Below are 23,854 nucleotides of genomic sequence, written 5' to 3'. Positions count from 1 at the left end.
ATTCATAAGTTTGTGTAATTAGATCAGACAGTGTGTGTTCTCATGTACAGTGACTGGTTATTGAGGTTAGCTGTGTATATTTTTGCATTCGGCAGCAGATCATTGATGCTGGTATGGTACATATTCAGAGACAAGGATAGGTTAATGCTAAAGTCTCACTGACACGTTCTCAAACTCTGACTCTAGCTCTGTGCTCTCTCCTCAGCCTTCCAACATCCTTCTGGATGCGGACTGTTTTGTCAAACTCTGTGACTTTGGTCTGGCTCGTTGCATTAATCAGATCCAGGAGGAGCAGGGGAATGCAGCATTAACGGAGTATGTGGCTACTCGTTGGTACCGAGCACCAGAAATCCTTCTCGCATCTCCCAGGTAAGAAGATGCAGAAATATTTGTGTTTAACTGTTGCACTAGAGACAAGAGAGTGAAGTGGACTGGAGGGGTGTAGGAGCCCTGTGGTCTTCTCCTGCCCTAGGTTATGTTCTTAACAAGATCGTAATAACAAATAAAAGCAAAAATACTGCAGACACTACTCAGGAGTAAGTCATTCAGCCCTTTGACCCTGCTCTGTCTTTCAATAAAATCAGGTCTGACCTGATTTTTTCCTCAAATCCACAGTGTCGCCTACTCCAATAACCTTTCACCCTCTGGTTTATCAAGAATCTCTCCACCACGGCCTTAATAATATTCCAGGTCGCTGCTTCCACCACTTTTTTTTTTACAGAGAATACCAAAGACTCACAACCTTCTGAGAGAAACTTTGTAACTTCATCTGTTTTAAACGGTCAAACCCTGAATTTAAACAGTGACCTTTAGTTTTAGATTCTCTTACAAGAGGAAACATCCTCTCCACATCCACCCGGTCAAGATCTCTCAGGGTCATCTTATAGAGTTGCCTCCTACTCTTCTAAACTCCAGCAGATATACACCCAGCCTGTTCAACCTTTCCTAATAAGAGATTCCCGGATTCTAGGGATTAGCCTGGGAAGCCTTCTCTGAACTGCCTGCCACACATGTACATTCTTCTTCAAATAAGGAAAGCAATACAGTACACAGTGCTCCAGATATGATCTCATTAATGTCTTGGTGAAGCGTAACCTCTGTACTTTTTCGTTTAATTTCCCTAGCAATAAATGATAACATTCTATTAGCTTTCCTGATTACCTGCTGTACCTATATAAAAACTTTCAATTCGCACACAACAACCCTCAGATCCGTCTGCAACTCAGAGTTGTGCAGCCATTTAAATAATATGCTTATTTTTATATTTCCTACCAAAATGGGCACTTTCCCATTTGCCTGATCTTTGCCCACTCGCTTAATCTGTCATTTTTTACTGTAGGCTTTTTCTGTCCTTTTCACTAATTTACTTTCCTACCTATATTTGTCATTGGCAAATTACGTAACTATACCTCTGCCCCTTCATCCAAGTCAATGATATAAATAAATGCTGGGATTCCGAAATTAAGGCAAAAAGTTCTGGAAATATTCAGCAAATCAGGCAGCATCTTCAGAGACAGAAATAGTCAATATTTCAGAGTGATTTTCCAATGAAAGGCCATTGCTTTCGAGCTTTAGCTGTTCTACGCATCACTCAACCTGAAATCTGAACTGATTTCACTCAACATTTGCTGCCAGATCTGCTGAGCTTTTCCAGAAATTTCTGATTTACACCCTCCACAGTTCTTTTGATTTTTATTCAGCTGTTTCTCTCTCTATTGTATTCTGTACTGTCAGATATCTGGAGGTCAGGTCCAAAAAGCAGCAATGTGATGAGTGGCTTGGAGACAAAGTGAGGGTGGACAGTCAGATTTTGGGCAGGAGTAGTTTGTCCAGTTTTACGATCATGTCATGGATCTTTTTATTGACTGAAAAGATCAGTTCAGGCCATTGGTGTAAAGTCTCATCCAAAAGGCAGCATCTCTGACAGTGCAGCCCAAGAGGGGATCAGTTTAATCCTGGTGTGAGCTCTATGTCCCCATAGGCATGTGTGTTGATGCGCTTGTCTGTAGACTGTCTGCACATGGGCTTGTCTGTTGGCCCATGAGTTAAGGATGTGAAATGAGGTGAATTGGAGAGACAAGGGATGGTAGACTTTGCACAGTAAAGTGGGTAAGTGTTCAGGCAGCAATGAAAATAGGTTAAAACTTTTTACCTTGTTTTATTCACTCATGGCTGCCTGGCCAGCATTTATTGCTCATCCCTAAATGCCCTGGAACTGAATAGTTTGCTAGGCCATTTCAGATAGTGGTTGAGAGACATCCACGTGGCTGTGGATCTGGAGTCACGTCGACCAGACCAGGTAAGCATGACAGATTTCCTTCCCTGAAAGACATTAGTGAGGTAGATGGATTTTTCCAGCAATGAACACTGTTTTCATGGTCATCCGTAGATTCTTAATTCCAAGCATCTTTTATTGAATTCAGATTCCACCACCTGGCATGGTAGGAATTAAACTTGGCTCCTCAGAACTGTTTCTGCATCAATAGTCTACCATAGAAACATAGAAGATAGGAGCAGGAGGAGCCATTCGGCCCTTTTGAGTCTGCTCTGCCATTCTTCACAATCATGGCTGATCATCCAATTCAATAGCCTAATCCTACTTTCTCCCCATAACCTTTGATCCCATTCGCCCCCAAATGCTATACCTAGTCGCCTCTTGAATACATTCAATGTTTTCATATCAACTACTTCCTGTGGTAATGAATTCCACAGGCTCACCACTCTTTGGGTGAAGAAATGTCTCCTCATCTGTATCTAAATGGTCTACGCTAAATCGTCATACTGTGACCCCTGGTTTCGGACACACCCACCATCGGGAACATCCTCCTTGCATCTACCCTGTCCAGACCTGTTAGAACTTTATAAGTCTCGATGAGATTCCCCCCTCATTCGTCTGAACTCTAGCGATAACAATCCTAACCTAGTCAACCTCTCCTCATACTTCAGACCCACCATCCCTGGAATCAACCTGATAAACCTTCACTGGACTCCCTCGAGAGCAAGAACACCCTTCCTCGGAAAAGGAGACCAAAACTGCACACGCTATTCCAGGTGTGGTCTCACCAAGGCCCTGGATAACTGCAACAACACATCCCTGCTCCTGTACTCGAAACCTCTCGCAATGAAGGCCAACATACCATTTGCCTTCTCTACCACCTGCTGCACCTGCATGCTTACCTTCAGCAACTGGTGCACAAGGACACCCAGGTCCCACTGCACACTCCCCTCTCCCAATTTACAGCCATTCAGGTAGGAATCTGCTGCCTTGTTCATGCTTCCAAAGTGAATAACCTCACATTTATCCAAATTATAATGCATCTGCCATTGATTTGCCCAAACACCCAACCTGTCGAGATCATCACTGTAATGTTTCCCTCCCTCTCTCCCTCCTCTAGCCAAAAAGAAAGGAGAGAGGGAAGGGCGGGTGGAGGAGGAGAGAGTTAAAAAAAATTAAGTTGGGTGGCACGGTGGTTCAGTGATTAGCACTGCTGCCTCACACCACCAGGAACCTGGGTTTCATTCTACTCTCAGGCAACTGTCTGTGTGGAGTTTGCACATTCTCTTCGTGACTGTTTGGGCTTCCTTTCCTCTCCTCATACTTCAGATGCGCAGGCTAGGGTGGATTGGCCATGTTAAATTGTCCATAGTGTTCAGGCATGCATAGATTATGTGGGCTATAGGGGATGGGTCTGGGTGGGATGCTCTGTGGGTCAATGTGGACTTATTAGGTCAAAGAGCCTGTTTCCACACTGTGGGGATTCTATAATCATGCTGAAGGAACTCTGCATCCTCATCACAGTTCACATTCCCATCCAACTTGGAATAATCTGCAAACTGTAGTTGGATACCCCACAGAAGCTGGGTGTGATAGCAGTCTCCTAGCATCATGCACAGATATCTGAGGTAGCTGCAGCCACAGATCACCCCACAGAAGAATGTGCATCCAGAGAAGCAGTTTGGCAGTCAGGGCCATTTGTAAAATCATGTTAATTTAAGGAGTGTTCAGTTGGGGAGTCAAGAACAAGGCAGCAAAACCTTACTTTGGAGTAGGCCATTCAAGGTGATGTCAGGAAGCATTTCCTTACTTATGGGGGTTGAATTCCTTCCTGCAGGAAGCTGCTGCTGATGTTGGGTTTTGATTGAAAATTTCAACTGTGATTGCTATGTTTTAGCTATATGTTCATGTGGCTAGATAGAGACGTAGAAGTACTGTTATCTGTTTGAGTGGCAGAATCGACACATGAGGCTAAAAGACATTTTTTCTGGTTGGTTCATGGGATGTGGCTGTCACCAACAAAAGCCGGCATTTATTGTCCATCTCTGATTGGCCTTGAAAAGTTAGTGGTTAGCCACCAGCTTGGGACATTACTATGTGACTTATGAGAGGTGCTTCTTGTCAAAAAGTAAAAGGCAGCTTACGTAAGGTGGAGGAAGCAAGGGTCTAGCACAGCTTTAGAGGATTACAGGCTTGCTTGGAATGAGCTCAAAAGTGGACTGAAGAGGGCCAGGAGGGGGCACGAGAAAGGCTTGGCAGGAAGTATTAGGGAGAACCCGAAGGCATTTTACTCATATGTGAGGAATAAGAGAATGATAGGAGAAGGCAGGGCCGATCAGGGATAGCGTGGGGAACTTGTGTGTGGAGTCTGAGCAGATAGGGGAAGCCCGAAATGAGTTTTTTGCTTTGATTTTCACTAAGGAAAGGGACCTTGTTGTGAATGAGAACTTTGAGGATCAGGAAAACAGGCTTGAACGGATCGAGATTGAGGAAGTTGATGTGCTGGAAATTTTGGCAAACATTAAGATTGATAAGTCCCCAGGGCCAGACCAGATTTATCCTAGGCTGCTCCAGGAAGCGAGAAAGGAGGTTGCTAAGCCGCTGGTGAAGATCTTTGCTTCCTCACTCTCCACGGGAGTCGTACCGGAAGATTGGAGGGAGGCAAATGTTGTTCCACTTTTCAAGAAAGGGAATAGGGAAATCCCTGGAAATTACAGACCAGTCAGTCTTACATTTGTGCTCAGCAATGTTTTGGAAAGAATTCTGAGGGATAGGATTTATGACTATTTGGAAAAGCATAGCGTGATTAATGGAAGTCATCATGGCTTTGTGAGGGGCAGGTCATGCCTCACAAATCTTATTGAGTTCTTTGAGGAGGTCACGAGACAGGTTGACGAGGGTCGAGCAGTGGATGTGGTGTACATGGACTTCAACAAGGCATTTGATAAGGTTCCCCACGGCAGGCTCATTCATAAAGTCAGGAGGTATGGGATACAGGGTGATTTGGCTGTCTGGATTCAGAATTGGTTGGCTGACAGGAGGCAAAGAGTGGTTGTAGATGGTAAGTATTCTGCCTGGAGGTCAGTGCTGAGTGATGTCCTGTGCTTGGGCCTCTGCTCTTTGTAGTTTTTATAAATGACTTGGATGAGGAGGTTGAGGGGTGGGTTAGTATGTTTGCTGATGACACAAAGGTTGGAGGTGCCACTGATAGTATCGAGGGCTATTGCAGGCTTCAGTGAGACATTGGCAGAATGCAGAGCTGGGTTGAGAAATGGCAAATGGACTTCAACCTGGATAAATGCAAAGTGACGCATTTTGGAAGGTTGAATTTAAATGCTGAATATAGGATTAAAGGCAGGATTCTCGGCAGTGTGGAGGAACAACGGGATCTTGGTGTTCAAGTGCATAGCTCCCTCAAAGTTGCCACCCAAGTGGATAAAGTTGTTAAGAAAGCATATGGTGTTTTGGCTTTCATTAACAGGGGGATCGAGTTGAAGAGCCGTGAGGTTATGCTGCAGCTCTACAAAACCCTGGTGAGACCACACTTGGAATATTATGTCCAGTTCCTGTCGCCCTATTTTAGGAAAGATGTGGAGGCTTTGGAGAGGGTGCAAAGGAGGTTTACCAGGATGCTGCCTGGACTGGAGGGCTTGTCTTACAAGGAGAGGTTGACTGAGCTTGGAGTTTTCTCTCTGGAGAGAAGGAGGAAGAGAGGTGACCTGATCGAGTTGTACAAGGTAATGAGAGGTATGGGTAGAGTTGATAGCCAGAGACTTTCCCCCAGGGCAGGACTGACTGCCATGAGGGGTCATTGTTTTAAGGTGTTAGGAGGAAGGTATAGAGGAGACGTCAGAGGGAGGTTCTTCACCCAGAGAGTTGTGAGCGCATGGAATAGTTTACCAGTGGTAGTCATGGAAGCAGAGTCATTAGTGACATTTAAGCGACTGCTGGACATGCACATGGACAGCAGTGAATTGAGGGGAATGTAGGCCAGGTTATTTTATTTTGGATTAGGATTATTCCACAACACAACATCGTGGGCCGAAGGGCCTGTACTGTGCTGTACTTTTCTATGTTCTATGAGGCCATTTCATAGGTCCGTTTATGATCAATCACCGAGCAGAGATTGATTCACCGACTGCTGTTGATTATGGTTTGTGTGTAACATTCCTCAAGGTGAATGTGTCTTTTCACACAGATACACAAAAGGCGTGGACATGTGGAGCATTGGCTGTATTCTAGGAGAGATGCTGCTTGGGAAACCACTTTTTCCAGGAACTTCCTCAATAAATCAAATCGAGAGAATCATGAGTGTAATTCCAGCACCATCCAAGGAAGGTACATTCACCATTTAACAAACTTACATCATGTTGCATTGTAGCACAGTGGGCTGATGGACCAGGAACCACATTGTCCATTGCCTCCCATTTCCCCAAGGTGTGAATAATTCAAATATTCACACATCATCTCCTACCTGCGGGATTATAACTGAAACCAGTCACTGTGCTGCGTTTAGGGGGCAGAGGAATCCTATCACATGATTGTGAGTGACTTTCCTGACTTTGTCATCCCAACCCCATGGGAGACCCATTGGTGGGGTGCGGTGTCAGTGTGGGTTGAACAAGAATGGCTTGCTCTGTCCTGTTAATAACTCCATAGGCAGTGGTTCCATGGGTAACTACTGCTTCTCTCTTGTCACAGACATCCTGTCCATTAACTCTGATTATGGGGCCTCGGTTGTTCAGAAGGTGTTGAGCAGGTGGGTGAGTTGTTTACACGCACAATTACTGTGAAGCATGTTACTTATTTACAAAATAAATTCCGAGATCTTTTCTTTGCCCACAGGCCCAGGTCTTCAATCGATCAGCTCCTGCCCAGCACCACACCACCAGATGCTCTGGACCTGCTGAATAAACTGCTGGTATTTAATCCAGACTGTCGGCTGACTGCTGAGGAGAGCCTCTCACATCCCTATGTCAACAGGTATCAGCAGGGAGCCAAGGGCACTGAGCTGCTTGGGAAACCAAGAGAGGGACTGAGATTCCTGAAATGGGCAATAAACTGAGAGGGATTGAGATTCCAAACAATAGGAATTATCTGGGAGAGGGGACTCAGATTCCTGACATCAGGTATAACTGAAAGGTGGACTAACAGTAGCAATAAACTGAGGCGGGGCAGAGATTCCCTAACTCAAAATAAAAACCTTAATGTAGAGGAGCAGAAGAAGGCCATTCAGCGTGTGTTAAATTCACTACCTTCCAAGAGAATGAATTCCTCTTCATCTCTGTCTTAAATGTGCAACAGCTTTCTCTTATATTATGCCTTCTGGTCTTAGACTGTCCATCAGGGGGATAAATCTTTCCACATCTGTCCTGTTAGGTCCCCTAAAAATATTGTGTGTTTCAAAAAGCTCCCTTCTCATTCTTCCAAACTCCAATGAATTACAAGTCAGTGTTCTGTAGGTGGATGCGAAAGCCTAGGAGGACTATTGCTAGACCAGTAATTGTAAGAGGCAGGTAATGTTCTGAGGAAGGGTTACTGGACCGAAAATGTTAACTGTGATTTCTCCTTCACAGATGCTATCAGCTCTACTGAGCTTTTCCACCAACTTTGTTTTTGTTCCTAATGTTCTGAGGGGTTTGAATTCTACCACCACAGATGGTGGAAATGAATTTTTTAAAAATCTAGAAATAATAGTTTAATGATGGCCATGAAACCATTGCTGATTTTTATTAAAACCCACCTGGTTCACTGATGTCCTTCAGGGAAGGTAATTATCATCTACCCAGTCTGGCCGACATGTAACTCCAGAGCCACAGCAATGTGGTTGACTCTCAACTGTCCACTAAAATGGCCCAGCTACAACTTGGTTGTATCAATCAGTAGAAAGTAGAAAAGGAAGGAAACTGCATGGATCACCTGCCAACAGAAGCAACAACCTTGAACCCAGCCCTGTCATAGTACCATACGATCCCTACAGTGTGGGAGCAGATCATTCTGCTTATTGAGTTTATACCGACTCTTCGAAGATCATCCCACCCAGACTCACCCCCTTTCCCTATCCCTGTATTTCCCATGGCTAATCCACTTAGCCTGTACATCCTGGATACTGTGGGAAATTTATAATGGCCAATCCATCTAATCTGCACGTCTTCACACTGTGGGGGAAAAGTGGAGCACCCAGAGGAAACCCATGCAGACACAGGGAAAGTGTGTAAACTCCACACAGACAGTTGCCCGGGCGTGGGATTGATCCTGGGTCCCTGGCACTGTAAGGCACCATTGCTAACCACTGAGCCAACATGCTGGGATCCTGCAAAGCCCTCCTTCTTAATGTCTGGGGGTTAGCGCCAAAATTGAGAGAGCAGTCTCACAGATTAGTCAAGCAACAGCCTGATACAGTCATACACACAGAATCATATCTTACAGACAATGTCCCAGACATCACCATCACCATCCCTGGATATGTCCTGTCCCACCAGCAGGACAGACCCAGCAAGGGTGGCAGCACAGTGGGATACATGAAGGAGGGAGCTGCCCTATGAGTCATTAACATTGACTGTGTACCCCATAACTCTCATGGCTTCAGGTTAAACATAGAACAGTACAGCACAGAACAGGCCCTTCAGCCCACGATGTTGTGCCGACCATTGATCCTCATGTATGCACCCTCAAATTTCTGTGACCATATGCATGTCCAGCAGTCTCTTAAATGTCCCCAATGACCTTGCTTCCACAACTGCTGCTGGCAACGCATTCCATGCTCTCACAGCTCTCTGTGTAAAGAACCCGCCTCTTACATCCCCTCTATACTTACCTCCAACCAGCTTAAAACTGTGACCCCTCGTGTTAGTCATTTCTGCCCTGGGAAATAGTCTCTGGCTATCAACTCTATCTATGCCTCTCATTATCTTGTATACCTCAATTAGGTCCCCTCTCCTCCTCTTTTCTCCAATGAAAAAAGTCCGAGCTCAGTCAACCTCTCTTCATAAGATAAGCCCTCCAGCCCAAGCAGCATCCTGGTAAACCTCCTCTGAACCCTCTCCAAAGCATCCACATCTTTCCTATAATACGGCGACCAGAACTGGACGCAGTATTCCAAGTGCGGTCTAACCAAAGTTTTATAGAGCTGCAACAAGATCTCACGACTCTTAAACTCAATCCCCCTGTTAATGAAAGCCAAAACACCATATGCTTTCTTAACAACCCTGTCCACTTGGGTGGCCATTTTAAGGGATCTATGTATCTGCACACCAAGATCCATCTGTTCCTCCACACTGCCAAGAATCCTATCCTTAATCCTGTACTCAGCTTTCAAATTCGACCTTCCAAAATGCATCACCTCGCATTTATCCAGGTTGAACTCCATCTGCCACCTCTCAGCCCATCTCTGCATCCTGTCAATGTCCCGCTGTAGCCTACAACAGCCCTCTATACTGTCAACGACACCTCCAACCTTCGTGTTGATTGCAGACTTGCTGACCCATCCTTCAATCCCCTCATCCAAGTCATTAATAAAAATTACAAACAGTAGAGGCCCAAGGACAGAGCCCTGTGGAACCCCACTCACCACTGACTTCCAGGCAGAATATTTTCCTTCTACTACCACTCGCTGTCTTCTGTTGGCCAGCCAATTCTGTATCCAGCCAGCTAAGTTCCCCTGTATCCCATTCCTCCCGACCTTCTGAATGAGCCTACCATGGGGAACCTTATCAAATGCCTTGCTGAAGTCCATATACACCACATCCACAGCTTGACCCTCATCAACTTTTCTAGTCACATCCTCAATGAACTCGATAAGGTTTGTGAGGCATGACCTGCCCCTCACAAAGCCGTGTTGACTGCATTTAATCAAGCCATGCTCTTCCAGGTGGTCATAAATCCTATCCCTCGGAATCCTTTCTAACACCTTGCAGACGACAGACGTGAGACTTACTGGTCTGTAATTGCCGGGGATTTCCCTATTTCCTTTCTTGAAGAGAGGAATTACATTTGCCTCTCTCCAGTCCTCAGGTATGACTCCAGTGGAAAGCGAAGTTGCAAATATTTTCGCAAGTGGCGAAGCAATTGCATTTCTCGTTTCCCAAAGCAGCCGAGGACAAATCTGGTCCGGGCCTGGCGAATTGTCAATCTTAACGTTTGACAAAATTTTCAGCACATCCGCTTCCTCTATCTCTATCCATTCCAGCATGCACACCTGCTCTTCAAAGGTTTCATTCACTACAAAGTTCGTTTCTTTCATAAAGACATAAACTCATTTAGGGCTTCCCCTACCTCCTCAGACTCCACACACAAGTTCCCTATGCTATCCCTGATCGGCCCTACTCTTTCTTTAACCATTCTCTTATTTCTCACATAAGTGTAAAATGCCTTTGTGTTCTCCCTAATCCGTTCTGCCAAGCCTTTCTCATGCCCCCTCGTAGCTCTCCTGAGACCATTTTTGAGCTCCTTCCTCACCTGCCTGTAATCCTCTAGAGCTGAGCTTGACCCTAGCTACCTCCACCTTATGTAAGCTACCTTCTTCCTTTTGACGAGAAGCTCCACCGCTCTAGTCATCCAAGTTTCCTTTATCTTACCCCTTCTTGCCTGTCTCAGAGGGACATACTTATTCATCACTCGCAACAACTGTTCCTTAAACAGTCTCTACATGTCTATAGTGCCTTTACCATGGAACAATTGCTCCCAGTCCATGCTTCCTAACTCATGTCTAATCGCATCATAGTTTCCTCTTCCCCAATTAAATATCCTCCCATTTTGCCTAATCCTCTCCTTCTCCATAGCTATGTAGAATGTGAGGCAGTTATGGTCACTATCACCAAAATGCTCTCCCACCACAAGATCTGATACCTGCCCCGGCTCGTTTCCGAGCACCAAGTCTAGAATGGCCTCTCCCCTCGTCGGCCTGTCAACGTACTGAGTTAGGAAACCCTCCTGAACACACCTTACAAAAACAGCTCCATTCAAATCTTCTGCTCGAAGGAGTTTCCAATCGATATTGGGAAAGTTAAAGTCACCCATTACAACAACCCTACTGCGTGCACACTTTTCCAAAATCTGCCAACCTATGCTTTTTTCAATCTCCCTGCTGCTATTGGGGGGCCTGTAGTAAACCCCTAATGAGGTGACTGCTCCCTTGTTGTGCCTAATTTCCACCCACACTGACTCGGTAGGCAGATCTTCCTCGACAATGGAAGCTTCTGTAACTGTGATACCCTCTCTGATTAGTAGTGCTACACTCCCTCCTCTTTTTCCCCCCTCCCTATTCTTTTTAAATGTTCTAAACCCTGGAACATCCAGCAACCATTCCTGCTCCTGAGAAACCCATGTCTCTGTTATGGCCACAACATCATAGCACCAGGTACTGATTCATGCTCTAAGTTCATCACTTTTATTCCTGATACTCCTTGCGTTAAAGCAAACACACTTTAACTGATCCCTTGGTTCCTTCCCAGGAAAATCCTTCCCACTAGCTGGTCTACCTCTTGCTACTGCCTCACCTGCATCAACTCTCACCTCCGGTATACAGCTCAGGTTCCCACCCCCCTTCCATACTAGTTTAAACCCTCTCGAACGACTCGAGCAAACCTTCCACCCAGGACATTGGTCCCCTTCCAGTTCAGATGCAACCCATCCTTCTTGTACAGGTCCCACCTTCCCCAGAAGGCATCCCAATTATCTACATATCTGAAGCCCTCCCTCCTACACCAGCTGCGCAGCCACGTGTTAAGCTGCGCCCGCTCCCCGTTCCTCGCCTCGCTATCTCGTGGCACCGGTAGTAAACTAGAGAACACTACTGTGTTCGTCCTGCTTTGCAGCTTCCATCCTAACTCCCTGAAATCACTTTTTATATCCTCAATCCTTTTTCTGGCTATATCATTAGTGCCAATATGTAACACGATTTCTGGCTGTTCGCCCTCCCCTTTTAGAACCTCCTACACCCGATCGGAGACGTCCCGGACCCTGGCACCAGGGAGGCAACATACCTTCCGGGAATCCCGATCCTGACCACAAAATCTCCTGTCGATTCCCCTAACTATCGAGTCCCCTACCATGAGTACTTTTCTATTCTGCCCCCTTCCCTTCTTTGCCACAGTGTCAGGCTCAGTGCCAGAGAAGTGACTACTATGGCTTTCCTCTGGTAGGTCATCCCCCCCAGCAGTATCCAAAACGGTATACTTATTGCTGAGGGGAATGCCCACAGGGGATCTCTGCACTGTCTGTCTGTCCCCTTTCCTCCCCCTAACTGTAACCCATCTATCCTTGTCCTGAGCCTTAGGAGTGACCAACTCCCGGTAACTCCTCTCAATTACCCCCTCTGCCTCCCGAATGATCCATAGTTCATCCAGCTCCAGCTCCATTTCCCTAACACGGTTTCCAAGGAGCTGGAGTTGGGTGCACTTCCCTCAGATGTAGCCAGCGGAGACGTGTGCCAAGTCTCCCACCTGCCACATTCTGCAGGAGGAGCAAGCAACTGCCCTAGCATCCATACCCCACTTATCTGAACACCCACTCAGTACTAAAGTAGAAAGCTTAGTTCAAGTTGCTATAAAATTAATAGCAAGCTTATATTCAATAGAGAAAGTTTAGCATGAACCTTACCTTATTAACTAGGTTAGAGGAGGAGGGCGGGTGGGTGACACTACAGTTGTAGAGTCTCGGGTTTAGCTGCCTTGCTGATATATACGGTCACTGCTTTCCTTCCCGGCTGCGCCTCTGGTCCTCGTCACTTCGTCCGCTGCTCCTGCTCCTTCTGTGAAAGAGAAAAACACCGCTGCCCACTACCTGTAAGTAATTTTAAAAAACTGCCTTACCTTAGCTGCAGTCTTCCGGGTTCTTCTTACCTCCGCTGCTGCTCGCACGCATGGACAAGGAAACCTTCTGATTACCATATACTGTCCTCCCTCGGCTGATGAATTGGTGCTACTCAATGCTGAACAACTCTTGGAGGAAGTACTGAGGATGGCAAGGGTACAAAATGTACTCTGGGTGGGGGATTTCAATGCCATCGACAGCAGCAGAATTGTACTCCAGCACAATGTGTAACTTCATGGTCTCGTATATTCATCACACAATCATTACCATCAAGCCAGGGGATCAACCCTGGTTGAATTGAGAGTGCAGGGGGTGCATACCAGGAGCAGCACCAGGCATACCTGAAAATGAGGTATCAACCTGGTGAAGCTACCAAACAGGACTACTTGTACGCAAACAGCATCAGCAGCAACCGATTCAGTTAAATGATCCCTCAACCAATGGATCAGATCTAAGCTCTACAGATCATCCACATCCAGTTGTGAATGGTGGTGGACAATTAGACAACTCACTGGGGGAGAAGGCTCCACACATATCCCCAGATAACTGATCCAAGATGCAAGGTGGCGTCATCGGAATAAGCAGTGTACAGGCCCCTTTGCCAGGCTTGTCCTCTTTATCTGTATTTTTCTTTTTCTTTTGCCTTCTTCACCATCTTTTTTCACAAACTTACCTGGTAAGGAGAGCTAGGAGGTGACTTCAGTGGGCTTCGCAGTGTCTTCAGAGGCAGTGCAGCTATAGTTAGTCGGTTGGGCAGCTTGGGAAACCTGGAGTGAGGCCCTGGTGGCGGCATGCTGGAGCAGTGGATAAGGAAAAGCTGGACTCTCTTTTAAGTTATTTTGTTTTTATTTATTCTATTCTAAATTAATGTGAGTTGGGGTACCCATGTACGGGTGATGTACACACTTTTCACTATATTTTACATTGAATACATATGATAGTAAAGGATATTCTATATTCACTCAATGGTGGGGAAGCCCAGTACATCAGTGCAAACGATAGGGCTGAAGCATTCGCAGCAGTCTTCAGCAAGAAGTGCTGAATGGATGATCCATCTCGGCCTCCTGCAGTGGTTTGCAGCATTACAGGTACCATTCTTCGGCCAATTCAATTCATGTGATCTCCTGTACACAAAAAGCAGGACAGATACAACCAGCCAATTACCACCCATCATTCTACTCTTGATCATCAATGACCTACTCACTGATGCCCTGCTATTATTCTGCCAGGGCCACTCAGTTCCTGACCTCATTACAGCCTTGGTTCAAACAAGGCCAAAAGAGCTAAATTCCAGAGGTGAGGTAATAACGCTTGCCAACTAGGCTTCATTCAACCGAGTGTGGCATCAAGGAGCTCTACCAAAACTGGAATCAATGGGTATCGGGGCGGGGTGGCACAAACTCTGCTAGTTGGAGTCATATCTGGCACAAAAGAAGATGGTTGTGGTTGTTGGAGGTCAATCATCTCAGCTCCAGACATCTCTGGGAATTCCTCAGGGTAGTGTCCCAGGCCCACCCATCTTCAGGTGCTTCATCAAGATCCTCCGTCCATCATTAGGTCAGAAGTTCAATAGGATGTTCACTAAGTGTAAGGCAATGTTCAGAAGCAGTTCATGCCCCAAATGCAGCAAGATTTGGAAAATATCCAGGCTTCAGCTGACAAGTGGCAAGTAACATTCATGCTACAAAAATGCCAGGTAATGAGTGTCACCAATAAGAGACAATCTTAACAGTCACTCCCTGACAATAGTCACTGAGCAGGTCAGAGGCTTAGAATCCTGCAGCAAGAAACTCAGTGGCTCCTCAAAGCCTGCCCGCCATCTACAAGGCACAAGTCAGGAGTGTGATGGAATATTCCCCACTTGCCTGGGTGAGTGCAGCCCCATCAACAGTCAAGAAGCTTGACACCATCCAGGACAAAGCAGCCTACTCGACTAACACCAAACCAGACATGGAAACACTACAATCTGCAACTTCCCTTCCATGCCATTCAGCATCCTGAATCAGAAATATATTGCTGTTCCTTCACTGGTACTGGGTCAAAATCCTGGAATTCCTGGATCAACCTGCGGGTACATGGACTGCCATGGTTCAAGAAGGTTTACCACCATCTTCCCAAAGGCATCTAGGCATTGGCAATAAATTTAGCCGATCCAGTGATGCCCACATCCTATAAATAAATAATTTAAAGAAAGCCAATGGATTGAAAGATTACATGGAGAAGGTGGTAATGTGTATTTGACCTTACAATCCGATCATAAAGAATCTTTTTGAATGGTGGCGTGAACCTGATGAGGGTGAATGGCCTACTTCTGCTCCTGATTTGTGATTTTGTATGTTTTTAACAAAGTTGTAAGGTATTCCTGAGTGATTTCATCTACATTTAGATTGGGTAAATCTAATGAGCATGCCTGATCCATTCTGAGCCTGCAGGTCATGTATTATTCATGTTGGAATTTATCCAACCAGAGTGACAGTCAGCAATTTCTCACTCCTGACTGGTTACTTATAGAAAGCAGGATACCTAACCCCTTGAAAATACAGCAATTCCGGAAGGCAACAGATCGCCATTTCCTCAAGGGCAACTTGAAAGTAGGTAACGAATGGTGATCCAGCCAGTGACAACTACACCCAGTGAATGAACAAGTAAAGGGATATCGAGTGGTTGTGTTGCTTTAATCAATAGAAGTGCTCATTTTGTGTGTTGTTTTATTACAGGTTTCACAACCCATTGAAGGAACCAAGACTAGATTGTGATATTATCCTTCCTGTGAACGATGACACACAGCTGTCTGTGGGAGAGTATCGGAACAAGCTGTATGAGGTGATGTATCAGTCTGTCCACTGCATAGCTCAGGACTGATCACCAATCATCCTTCTATGCTTTTGATCTTAAACCTGCATATTGTGCCCATCTGCCACTTTCTCCTTTTTACTCTATCAAAACCCTGCATGATCACAGAATCCCTACGGTGTGGGTACAGGCCATTTGGCCAGTCAAGTTCACACTAACCTTCTAAAGAGCATCGCAACCAGATATACCCCCCTGCCCTATCCCTGTAACTCCGCATTTCCCATGGCTAATCCACCTAGCCTGCACATCCCTGGACACTATGGGCAAATTAGCAAAGCCAATCCACCCAAGATGCCAGTTTTGAGGAAGGGTCACCAGACCTGAAACATTAACTCTGTTTTTTCCTTCACAGATGCTGCCAGACCTGCTGAGCTTTTCCAGCAACTTTTTTTTCCCCACCGAAGATACACATCTTTGGACAGTGGGAGGAACCTGGAGCGCCTGGAGGAAACCCACACAGACATGGGGAGAAAGTGCAAACTCCACACAGATGGTAGCCTGAGCATAGAAGCAAACTCAGGTCCCTGGCACTTTGAAGCAGCAGTGCTAACCACTAAGCCACCATGCCATCCCCCCACAGATAGGGAACATAAGAGAGCAATCCCAGCAAAGGAACATAGGAACAGGAAAAGACTATTCTGCCCATCAAGTCTTTCCCGTGGTTCAATCACTGGCTGATCAAACACTGTCATGTCTTTTACTCACCCAAATCCTTATACATGAGAGGCAATCAGAAATCTGTCAATCTCTACTTTGAATGTACTCAGTAACTGAACTTCCACAACCCTCTGTATGTAGAAAGTTCCAAAAGTTCACAAACCTCTGAGTAAAAGATTTTCTCAACTATTCCAGTGGCAACCCCTTTATTTTCAAATTGTGCCCTCTGGTTGTGAAGTCGCAAACCAAGGGAACATCTTACTGACGTCAATTCTTTATAACCCTCTAAATATTTAACTTCTGTACAATCAAGCCTTTCAGTGTATTTTCCAATCTAACCTGACCAATTTTTGTTTCACACCTTCAGAATTTCCCTTATTTAAATTTAACACCCTTGCTTCAGAATAATCTCAAACTTATTAGAAAACTCTGACATATTAGAACATAGAAAAGTACAGCACAGTACAGGCCCTTCGGCCCACGATGTTGTGCCATGGAATATTCCTAATCCAAAAATAAAATAACCTAACCCTACATTCCCCTCAATTCACTGCTGTCCATGTGCATGTCCAGCAGTCGCTTAAATGTCACTAATGACTCTGCTTCCACAACTTTCACTGGCAAAGTATTCCATGCGCTCACGACTCTCTGAGTGAAGAATCTATTATGGTCATTCATTCCTTAAAGGTTCTTTTACAACTAGATTGTTAATTTGCCCTTTTTCATTACATGATACTATATGTGCTGAAAATTTTGTCAAACATTAAGATTGACAAGTCGCCAGGCCCGGACCAGATTTGTCCTCGGCTGCTTTTGGAAGCGAGAAATGCAATTGCTTCGCCACTTGCGAAGATCTTTGCATCCTCGCTCTCCACTGGAGTCGTACCTGAGGACTGGAGAGAGGCAAATGTAATTCCTCTTTTCAAGAAAGGAAATAGGGAAATCCCCGGCAATTATAGACCGGTAAGTCTCACGTCTGTTATCTGCAAGGTGTTAGAAAGGATTCTGAGGGATAAGATTTATGACCATCTGGAAGAGCATGGCTTGATCAAATACAGTCAACACGGCTTTGTGAGGGGTAGGTCATGCCTTACAAACCTTATCGAGTTTTTTGAGGATGTGACTAGAAAAGTTGATGAGGGTCGAGCTGTGGATGTGGTGTATATGGACTTCAGTAAGGCATTTGATAAGGTTCCCCATGGTAGGCTCATTCAGAAGGTCAGGAGGAATGGGATACAGGGGAACTTAGCTGCTTGGATACAGAATTGGCTGGCCAACAGAAGACAGCGAGTGGTAGTAGAAGGAAAATATTCTGCCTGGAAGTCAGTGGTGAGTGGGGTTCCACAGGGCTCTGTCCTTGGGCCTCTACTGTTTGTAATTTTTATTAATGACTTGGATGAGGGGATTGAAGGATGGGTCAGCAAGTTTGCAGACAACACAAAGGTCGGAGGTGTCGTTGACAGTGTAGAGGGCTGTTGTAGGCTGCAGCGGGACATTGACAGGATTGCAGAGATGGGCTGAGAGGTGGCAGATGGAGTTCAACCTGGATAAATGCGAGGTGATGCATTTTGGAAGGTCGAATTTGAAAGCTGAGTACAGGATTAAGGATAGGATTCTTGGCAGTGTGGAGGAACAGAGGGATCTTGGTGTGCAGATACATAGATCCCTTAAAATGGCCACCCAAGTGGACAGGGTTGTTAAGAAAGCATATGGTGTTTTGGCTTTCATTCACAGGGGGATTGAGTTTAAGAGTCGTGAGATCTTGTTGCAGCTCTATAAAGCTTTGGTTAGAACACACTTGGAATACTGCGTCCAGTTCTGGTCGCCGTATTATAGGAAAGATGTGGATGCTTTGGAGAGGGTTCAGAGGAGGTTTACCAGGATGCTGCCTGGACTGGAGGGCTTATCTTATGAAGAGAGGTTGACTGAGCTCGGTCTCTTTTCATTGGAGAAAAGGAGGAGGAGAGGGGACCTAATTGAGGTATACAAGATAATGAGAGGCATAGATAGAGTTGATAGCCAGAGACTATTTCCCAGGGCAGAAATGGCTAGCACGAGGGGTCATAGTTTTAAGCTGGTTGGAGGAAAGTATGGAGGGGATGTCAGAGGCAGGTTCTTTACGCAGAGAGTTGTGAGAGCATGGAATGCGTTGCCAGCAGCAGTTGTGGAAGCAAGGTCATTGGGGTCATTTAAGAGTCTGCTGGACATGTATATGGTCACAGAAATTTGAGGGTGCATACATGAGGATCAGTGGTCGGCACAACATTGTGGGCTGAAGGGCCTGTTCTGTGCTGTACTGTTCTATGTTCTATGTTCTATATCTAAAATGGCCTTTCCTGTATTGGCTCCAATATTCTCTATAAACTATGTGGACTTGCAGCCACTCTGATGTTCGACGTGTAGTAGTAGTCACAGGCCCATACAGCCATTAAGAAAATTCATGGGAAATGCTGATTAGCTTCAGCCAACCAGCCATCCAGTTAACTGACCTTCAGGGTTAATACATGCCCCACCCTCCCACTACTATTTAGTGGTCTATAAATAACTCCAATCAATGTCCAATGCCCCTTGCTGCTTCTGAGTTTATCCAAACAGATTCCACACGTTGTTCTTCTGATCTGAGATTCTTCCTTATTAATCTACTGATCCCATTCCTAATTGTAAGTATAATTCCATCTCCTTGTCTTTATTGTGGGTCTGTCCTTTTGATTGAATATCGTTAACTATTCAGTTTCCAGCCCTGGTTACCATGCTGCCATGTTTCTGTACAGACACTTAGATCATTCCCACATATCTATTGTGCCTTTAGATTATTGACTTTGCTGCAAATGTTCAGCTGGAGAGCTATTACAGAGTCATACAGCATAGAAGATGCCCATCAGCCCATCGAACCTGCACTGCCCTATCTACACCAATCCCATTTTCCAACACTTGGAATATTGTGATGCCTCAAGTGTTTATCCAAGTACTTTATAAAGATTGTATCAGAGATAATCGGAACTGCAGATGCTGGAGAATCCGCGAGAACAAAGTGTAGCGCTGGATGAACACAGCAGGCCAAGCAGCATTCCAGGAGCACAGGTTTCCTGCGTCAACTACCCTCCCAGGCAGTACATTTCAAACCTTCATCACCTATGGATGAAAAAAAGACTTTTCCTAAATTCCCTTCCAAACCTCCTACCTTTCACCTTGAAATTATGACCCTTTGCTATTTTCCATTCAGCTAGGGGAACAGCTGCTTCCCATCCACCCTGACGATAGCCCTTATAACGTTTATACACCTCAATCCAGAAGACCATAAGAAATAAGAACACAAATCTTCTGTTCGGTCCCTTTAGCCGACTCTACCATTCAGTAGGATCGTAGCTGACCCGACAGTCCTCCCATCCACTTTCCTGTGTTTTCCCTGTAAGCCTTGACGAACCTACAGATCAAGAATCTATCTACCTCATCTTAAATAGACACAAGGATTCTGCCCCCACCGTTCTCTGTGACAAGGAGTCCCAAAGACTCAGCCCACAGAGAAGAAATTCCTCCCCATAGAACATAGAACATAGAACAGTACAGCACAGAACAGGCCCTTCAGCCCACAATGTTGTGCCGACCATTGATCCTCATGGATGCACCCTCAAATTTCTGTGACCATATGCATGTCCAGCAGTCTCTTAAATGACCCCAATGACCTTGCTTCCACAACTGCTGCTGGCAACGCATTCCATGCTCTCACAACTCTCTGCGTAAAGAACCTGCCTCTGACATCCCCTCTATACTTTCCACCAACCAGCTTAAAACTATGACCCCTCGTGCTAGCCATTTCTGCCCTGGGAAATAGTCTCTGGCTATCGACTCTATCTATGCCTCTCATTATCTTGTATACCTCAATTAGGTCCCCTCTCCTCCTCCTTTTCTCCAATGAAAAGAGACCGAGCTCAGTCAACCTCTCTTCATAAGATAAGCCCTCCAGTCCAGGCAGCATCCTGGTAAACCTCCTCTGAACCCTCTCCAAAGCATCCACATCTTTCCTATAATAGGGCGCCCAGAACTGGACGCAGTATTCCAAGTGCGGTCTAACCAAAGTTTTATAGAGCTGCAACAAGATCTCACGACTCTTAAACTCAATCCCCCTGTTAATGAAAGCCAAAACACCATATGCTTTCTTAACAACCCTGTCCACTTGGGTGGCCATTTTAAGGGATCTATGTATCTGCACACCAAGATCCCTCTGTTCCTCCACGCTGCCAAGAATCCTATCCTTAATCCTGTACTCAGCTTTCAAATTCGACCTTCCAAAATGCATCACCTCGCATTTATCCAGGTTGAACTCCATCTGCCACCTCTCAGCCCATCTCTGCATCCTGTCAATGTCCCGCTGCAGCCTACAACAGCCCTCTACACTGTCAACGACACCTCCGACCTTTGTGTCGTCTGCAAACTTGCTGACCCATCCTTCAATTCCCTCGTCCAAGTCATTAATAAAAATTACAAACAGTAGAGGCCCAAGGACAGAGCCCTGTGGAACCCCACTCACCACTGACTTCCAGGCAGAATATTTTCCTTCTACTACCACTCGCTGTCTTCTGTTGGCCAGCCAATTCTGTATCCAAGCAGCTAAGTTCCCCTGTATCCCATTCCTCCTGACCTTCTGAATGAGCCTTCCATGGGGAACCTTATCAAATGCCTTATCTCAGTATTAAAATTCTTGCTCCTTTAATTTGAGACTATGCCTGTGGTCCGAGACTGTCATGGAACATAGAACAATACAACGCAGAACAGGCCCTTCGGCCCTCGATGTTGCACCAGCCTGTGAACTAATCTAAGCCCATTCCCGTACACTATCCTATCATCATCCATATGCTTATCCAAGGACTGTTTAAATGCGCCCAAGGTGGCTGAGTTCACTACATCGGCAGGCAGGGCGTTCCACACCCTTACCACTTTATGAGTAAAGAACCTGCCTCTGACATCTGTCTTAAATCTATCACCCCTCAATTTGTAACTATGCCCCCTCGAACAAGCTGACGTCATCATCCTCGGAAAAAGACTCTCACTGCCCACCCTATCTAATCCTCTGATTATCTTGTATGTCTCTATTAAATCCCCTCTTAGCCCCCTTCTCGCCAATGAGAACAGACCAAAGTCCCTCAGCCTTTCTTCATAAGGCCCTCGCTCCAGGCCAGGCAACATCCTGGTAAATCTCCTCTGCACCTTTTCCAATGCTCCCACATCCTTCCTGTAATGGGGCGACCAGAACTGCACCCATTATTCCAAGTGAGGCCGTACTAGCGTTTTGTACAGTTGCAGCATGACATCACGGCGCCGGAACTCAATCCCTTGACCAATAAAACCTAACACACCATAAGCCTTTTTAACAACACTATCAACCTGGGTGGCAACTTTCAGGGATCTATGTATATGGACACCAAGATCCCTCTGCACATCTACACTACCAAGAATCTTTCCATTGACCCAGTATTCTGCCTTCCTATGATTCTTCCCAAAGTGAATCACCTCACATTTATCCTCATTGAACTCCATTTGCCACCTTTCGGCCCAATTCTGCAGTTTATCCAAGTCTCCCTGCAACCTGCAATGTTCTTCCACACTGTCCACCACTCCACTGACTTTAGTGTCATTTGCAAACTTACTAACCCATCTACCTATGCCTGCGTCCAAGTCATTTATAAAAATGACAAACAGCAGTGGTCCCAAAACAGATCCTTGAGGCACACCACTGGTAAATGGACTCCAGGCTGAATATTTTCCATCAACCACCACTTGTTGCCTTCTCACAGAAAGCCAGTTTCCAATCCAAACTGCGAAATCTCCCTCAATCCCATGCCTCCATACTTTCTCCAATTTTCTCCTCTGAAGGGAAACATTCTTTCAGCCCCTTAAGATCTATATGTTTCAATGAGATCATCTGTCATTCTTCTAAACTCCAATTGATAGAGTTTCAAACTGTTTAACTTTGTTCATAAGACAATTCTTCCATACCAGAAATCATCCGAGTGAATCTTCTCTGACTGCCTGAAATGAAATGATACCTTTCCTTAAAGAAGGGGTGGCACGGCGGCTCAGTGATTAACACTGCTGCCTCACGGCATCAGTTTGTCCCTCAGGTGATTGTGGAGCTTGCACATTGTCCCCGTGTCTTCATGGGTTTCCTCCCGGTGCTCTGATGTCCAAAGATGTGCAGGCTAGGTGGCTGGCCATGCTAAATTGCCTGCAGTGTTCAGGGATATTAAGAACAAAGAAAATTACAGCCCAGGAACAGGCCCTTCGGCCCTCCAAGCCTGCGCCAATCAAGATCCTCTGTCTAACCTGTCATCTATTTTCTAACGGTCTGTGTCCATTTGCTCCCTACCCATCCATGTACCTGTCCAAATATATCTTAAAAGACACTAACGTGTCTGCATCTACCACCTCCGCTGGCAACGCGTTCCAGGCACCCACCACCCTCTGTGTAAAGAACTTTCCAAGCATATCTCCCTTAAACTTTCCTCCTCTCACCCTGAACTCATGATCCCTAGTAATTTGAGTCCCCCACTCTGGGAAAAAGCTTTTTGCTCTCCACCCTGTCTGTACCCCTCATGATTTTGTAGACCTCAATCAGGTCTCCCCTCAATCTCCGTCTTTCTAATGAAAATAATCCTAATCTACTCAACCTCTCTTCATAGCTTGCACCCTCCATACCAAGCAATGTCCTGGTGAACCTCCTCTGCACCCTCTCCAAAGCATCCACATCCTTTTGGTAATGTGGTGACCAGAACTGCACGCAGTACTCCAAATGTGGCCGAACCAAAGTCCTATACAACTGCAACATGACCTGCCAACTCTTGTACTCAATACCCCGCCCAATGAAGGAAAGCATGCCATATGCCTTCTTGACCACCCGATTGACCTGCGTTGTCACCTTCAGGGAACAATGGACCTGAACACCCAGATCTCTCTTCATCATTTTCCCTCGGACTTTTCCATTTACTGTATAGTTCGCCCTTGAATTTGATCTTCCAAAATGCATCACCTCGCATTTTCCCGGATCGAACTCCATCTGCCATTTATCTGCCCAACTCTCCAGTCTATCTATATTCTGCTGTAATCTCTGACAGACCCCTTCACTGTCTGCTACTCCACCAATCTTAGTGTCATCAGCAAACTTGCTGATCAGACCACCTACACCTTCCTCCAGATCATTTACGTATATCACAAACAACAGTGGTCCCAGCACAGATCCCTGTGGAACACCACTGGTCACAG

At 45.7% G+C, this 23,854-nt stretch overlaps 1 protein-coding gene across 1 annotated transcript in view; it reads left to right on the top strand.

The window, feature by feature from the left end:
• The window catches only part of mapk15 (mitogen-activated protein kinase 15), an 85,590-nt gene that overhangs the window by 35,413 nt on the left and 26,323 nt on the right, over positions 1-23,854 (top strand). The window contains exons 6-10 of the mRNA XM_059640999.1: positions 206-369; positions 6,474-6,613; positions 6,977-7,034; positions 7,121-7,258; positions 15,805-15,910. Coding sequence (XP_059496982.1) covers positions 206-369; positions 6,474-6,613; positions 6,977-7,034; positions 7,121-7,258; positions 15,805-15,910 — 606 coding nt within the window. The remainder of the gene's footprint in view (positions 1-205; positions 370-6,473; positions 6,614-6,976; positions 7,035-7,120; positions 7,259-15,804; positions 15,911-23,854) is intronic.

This window comes from Stegostoma tigrinum, chromosome 2 (assembly GCF_030684315.1).
Source record: "Stegostoma tigrinum isolate sSteTig4 chromosome 2, sSteTig4.hap1, whole genome shotgun sequence".
NCBI lineage: Eukaryota > Metazoa > Chordata > Chondrichthyes > Orectolobiformes > Stegostomatidae > Stegostoma > Stegostoma tigrinum.
The sequence above is the reverse complement of the archived record's forward strand: the minus strand, read 5'-3'. Positions and strand labels throughout refer to the sequence as shown.